Raw genomic sequence first — 4,997 nt, 5'->3', positions numbered from 1 at the left:
ATATATAAAATAATAAATTTAAATATTTCTAAGTAATTAATGTTAATTATTTATAAAATTTAATTAGATATTAACACAGTTGTATTATTTTTTAAAAATATTTTTTTATTTTGAATTAATAAATTTAACATATTTGTATTATTTTATTTAAAATGCAATTTAAATATATAACTCATATTAGATATTAACATAACATAGAAAACATAAAACTAACAAATTAAAATACTACACGCATTTGGATTAAAGTTTTTAAAATGGGTAATATTTATATACCAAATACATCATAAAAAATTTTACATTAGCATTTACAATTTAAAGTGAATTTATTAAACTATAAACTATAACATATCTTATTAATTCTATTTCAAAACCAGTTAAATTGTTTGATTTACCATCACCACCACCACCATCTATGATCATAGAGATCATAACTTGCCTGTTGAGACAAAGCCTTGACAAGTTAAAAATATTCTAGTATTTCCTAGCCCCTCTCATAAAATATCAAGAAAGTGAAGAGGTAAGAATGATTTCTATTTCCCGCAATTCATAACCTCTTTTGTTGCAAGTTAGAAACCATCATGAATGCATAAAACTGCCTCACCAGAGAAATAGGTAAATCTGAATGCATAATGGATAAACCATAATGAAACAATCCACAAACTGATATGAATATATGATACAATAATTTAAGTAGGAAAATTCTAATGAAATTACTCAAAACAAATTCATACTATAAGTTCAAAAGCGTAGTCCACTAAAAACGATTTAGAATGTTAATTGAGTTATTCAGAAATTGAGCTAACTCAAACTGTGCAACACAAACTTTTTTTACACAGTCATAGTTTGTTAAAAAAATTAGCTAGTCATAGTGGCAATGAAAGTGATACAGGTCTATCATCTTCTATTCATGAATAATCTCTGGTAAAAAATAAACAGTCCTTTTAGATCGGAAGTTCAACAAATATTATGCCACCAATAGCTTTATCATTCAATCTGAGTAATTAAGGTTATTTTGTGCAAAATTTATGCACCTCTCAAAACTGCATCTCATATATTAAATTCCAGTACAATGAAGCATGAACCAACTCATACTACCTCTTAGAGCAGATGCAACAGATACCAGGCATCCAAGCAGATTCTTCTCACCATGTATTTTTACAAGATTCAGTAAGCATTGCACCTAAATTGGAGGATATGCAACAACACTTCTCAAGTCAATCTCATTACTCGATTACCATTCCTAGCACTTGAAACTTTTTTTTTTTTTTTACTTTATTTAACTCTGACCAGAACACTGCTTGTACACACTATTATCCATATATATAAAATAGTCAAAACAAGAAACAAAATGGACAATAAAAAAACAAGTTGCGAGCCAAGTAGGTTCACCGTTCCAAGTTGTCTAGATGGTCATGTATCCCATCTCGGTTGAAAAAAGATGAAAAATATAAAGGTTGAATAAAAGTAACTCCAATGCCACGAAAAAGAAGAAAAAATGGGTGTAGAAGAGAAGAAGCTCACCAGTGATAGCTTTGGGGTTTTCCCAATTTGTACTTTTCAACTTCCTGTTAACAATGGAAACTTAAACCTCACTGGAAAAATAATATGGCTAATATTCACTATTAGTCAGATGATCTCATAAGAAACCAACAAAAATACCTCCGCCGGCGCAGCACAAAGAAGATAAAAACAGTGATAGTTACGTTCCGGATCGAAAACTTGACAAACACGAGATCTATCTAAAAGATAACTCCGGATGGCTGCTCCTGATATTCTTCCATGCTTATCAAACTAAATCTCAACAAATTAAAATGAGAAGATGGGATTAGGGGAGTAGAAGGAAAAAGAGATAGGGAAAGCACCCTAACCTGGAAGAAAATGGAAGAATGGAAGGAAATAAAATAGAACCAGAGAGATTCTATGGAAGAAAAAATGAAGAAGAAATTGTCCATATACCATGAAAAATTGAGGATAAAGAAGTAATTAGTCAGTCAAAAGCACTTTTGACTTAAAAAATTCTAAAATTCTCAGCTTTTTCAACTAAGGAAAAGCGCGTTTTAGAAGTGTAAAAAAAAACACTGACATGATGTGTGTTCAGTTGTCTTTAAAAGCCAAAAGTCCTTTTGAAGTGAAAAGCACTTTTTGAAAACACAGCAAAGGGTGTTCATAGGATAATCTACCCTAATTATCATTAATTAAATTAATTAATTTTTTAAATTTTTAATCCTTAATTGAATTGAAATTTTTTAAAAAAAATTGATCGAATCAAATTTTTTCAGTTAATTCGGTCAGTTAATCAAATTAATCGAAATTTATATATATTATTTTTGGTTAAAATAAGTATAAAATATATTAAAATTAATTGACTTAATCGACTGATTAATTTATATTTTCAAAAATTAACCAAACTGACTGAATACTTATATATTATAATATTATTTATTAAATTTAGTTAATTCGGTTAACTGATCTATTTTGAATTGAATTAACTGTTAATTTAACTTTCAAAAAATTATTAACCAACCCTCGACCGAATTAATTCGGTTAACAGACCGATTAACTGAATTCAGTCTGTTAACCGAATTAATTCAGTTTTATCCTAAATTTGCACACCCCTAAGCATAATTGAATAATCCTAGTTGAAGTTTGTTTGAAGTCTAAACATGATATTTGATATACGATGGCATTTTTATAAAACTAACCCCCAAAAAATTAATTACTTAAATGACCTATTTTTTGGTAAAATACAAAAATAATTCAAAATCTACAACTTTGGCGCGACCAACATGCCACATCAGCAATCTAGATAAAAATAAATAATTTTTTAGATAGAGTCATATAAAATAACACCATTTATTTAAATATAGAGAAAATACTGCGATTTTTAAAAAAAATAAAAATTTTAAGCAATTTTAACATTTTTTAGTGAAGTCAAATAATTTGACACCACATCCCAACACCTTAGCCTATTCTGCTGGGTATTCAAACACCATAGTTTTTTTTTTTTTTTCATTTGTTGCTTTTTTTATTCTTTCATTTGTTTGTACCTTTTCGTTTTTTTATTTTGTTTTTCTTTATTTACTTTTTTAGCTTTTTATTTATTTATTTGTCTTTTATTTGTTTTTATTTGTTTATTCTTTTTTGTTTTTACTATTTTACCCATTTGACCAAAAAATGATATTTACAAAAATGATTTTGATTCAAGAATTAGATGGCCAGCACTACTATTTTTCCTATTAAAAAATTTGAGGTTTTGGATACAAGATGACTGACACTCATATATTTTTTTCAAAAAAAAAAATTTTGAGTGCTGGCACACTGATGGCCAGTATCCTTTATTTGATTAAAAATTTATTTTTTTGGGTGTGTAGTGCCGCCAACAAATGGCCAAAATCACCCAACAAAAGAGATTGAGAATATCGCAACATAATCCCTCTTTATTTTCTCATTTTTTATTTCCCAAGTTTAATTACATATTTTATATTTTAAAATAATATTGAACTACTTATCATATTTTTTAATTATTATTACATCATTCACATTTTTATTAAATGTTAAAATTAATTTAAAATAACGTGTTAATATTATCATATTTAAATTTTCATGATTTTTTAATTTTTTGTTTTATTTCATTAAATGAAACTTGATTGTTGTGATTACTTTAAGTTTTGGAGTAGAATTGATGAAATTTAATTCTTAATATTACTATTTTTCATTAAATTAATTCTAAATTTTAATTTAATCACTAAAAATTCAACAATATTACCTTCAAACATTAAAATGTATATTTTTTTAGTAAGTATCACATTGAAAAGAAGACAAACACTACATTAAAAAATGTTAAGCTCAAGTATAAATAATAAATTAGGCCTAAAAATTATATTTATTTTAAATTTAATGATAATTTTTAGAGGTGGTTTTAATAAAAGTTGTTAAAGTTATCTTATTTTAATATATTATTTAAGAACTTCAAACGAAAGTATTTTAAAAATATTTATTAAATTTAATATTGAATTTTATAATTGTGAAAATATATTAAAATGCTAAATACAATATCTAAAATGATAGTAATTGATACTAAAATAGTTAATTTTCAAATCAAAAGTAGTTAATTTAAAATTAATTTAAATTTAATAAGCACAATTAAATTATATTTTTTTATAAAATTAGAATCTGTTTTTCATCTTTTATAATAATTCAAATAAACATTACTAAATTATTATTTCTTTTATTTTTAAAAATAACGAGTAATATATTTATAAAATTTAAAATTTAATAATAATGTGAGTGATGTAATAATAATTAAAAAACATAATAAGTTGTTCAATATTATTTTAAAATATAAAATATGTAATTAAACTTGGGAAATAAAAAGATGAGAAAACAAAGAGGGTTATGTTGCAATATTCACAATCTCTTTTGTTGGGTGACTTTGGCCATTTGTTGGCCGGCATCACATACCCAAAAAAATAAATTTTTAATCAAATAAAGGGTGCTAAGCCATTATTGTGCTAACACTCCAAAAAAAAATACATGGGTGTCGGCCATTTAGTGTCTAAAATCCCAAAAATTATTTTTTAATAGAAAAACTAGTGGTGTAGGCTATTTAATTCCTATAACCCAATTTTACTGTTCATTTCAAGTCATTTGAGAGAATATTTTTGAACCAGTCATTTTGTAAATATTAATTTTTTAGTCAAATGGGTAAAATAACCGCTTTTTATTTGTTTATTAATTTTTTATAATATTATATATATATTTGTATATTTACTGAAGATTTTAGGTTATTTATGTATTTTATCAAAAAATAGTTACTTTACGTAATTAATTAATTTTTGGGTTAATTTTATAAAAAAAAGCTTGTAAATAATATATGTAATGTGAAATTAAGAAAATTAAAGCAACATTTTTAATAGAAATAAAAAAATAAGAGGACCAAAAATAAAAAATTAAAAAATGAGAAAAAAAAGTGAAAATTAAAGTGATTGGAAAAAATA

General features: G+C 24.8%; 1 protein-coding gene across 4 annotated transcripts; it reads right to left on the bottom strand.

The window, feature by feature from the left end:
- Positions 1-246: 246 nt before the first annotated feature.
- On the bottom strand, positions 247-2,107 carry LOC108472764 (myosin-16-like). Of its 4 annotated transcripts, none has more exons than XM_053026213.1 (4): positions 1,869-2,107; positions 1,660-1,791; positions 1,522-1,565; positions 247-436 (listed from the first exon to the last, which is right to left on the bottom strand). In XM_053026213.1, exons 1-4 carry the CDS (start codon positions 1,950-1,952, stop codon positions 313-315), a joined length of 384 nt encoding a protein of 127 aa, XP_052882173.1. In that variant the 5' UTR covers positions 1,953-2,107; the 3' UTR covers positions 247-312. The 4 variants fall into 4 exon arrangements, with proteins under 4 accessions (XP_052882173.1, XP_052882174.1, XP_052882175.1 ...); XM_053026214.1 differs by having other exon boundaries at positions 1,660-1,766; XM_053026215.1 differs by having other exon boundaries at positions 1,957-2,107.
- Positions 2,108-4,997: the final 2,890 nt, after the last annotated feature.

The sequence above is a fragment of the Gossypium arboreum genome, chromosome 3 (assembly GCF_025698485.1).
Source record: "Gossypium arboreum isolate Shixiya-1 chromosome 3, ASM2569848v2, whole genome shotgun sequence".
Taxonomy (NCBI): domain Eukaryota; kingdom Viridiplantae; phylum Streptophyta; class Magnoliopsida; order Malvales; family Malvaceae; genus Gossypium; species Gossypium arboreum.
This window is presented reverse-complemented; position numbering and strand designations above follow the sequence as displayed.

What these genes read in the sequence shown, in the direction of transcription:
- LOC108472764 (XM_053026213.1), bottom strand. Translation starts at nt 1,952, where the DNA reads ATGGACAATTTCTTCTTCATTTTTTCTTCCATAGAATCTCTCTGGTTC. An exon ending in ATTCTTCCATTTTCTTCCAG is followed by an intron (nt 1,792 to 1,868) that starts GTTAGGGTGCTT and finishes GTTGAGATTTAG; the next exon opens with TTTGATAAGCATGGAAGAAT. An exon ending in AAACCCCAAAGCTATCACTG is followed by an intron (nt 437 to 1,521) that starts GTGAGCTTCTTC and finishes TTGTCTCAACAG; the next exon opens with GCAAGTTATGATCTCTATGA.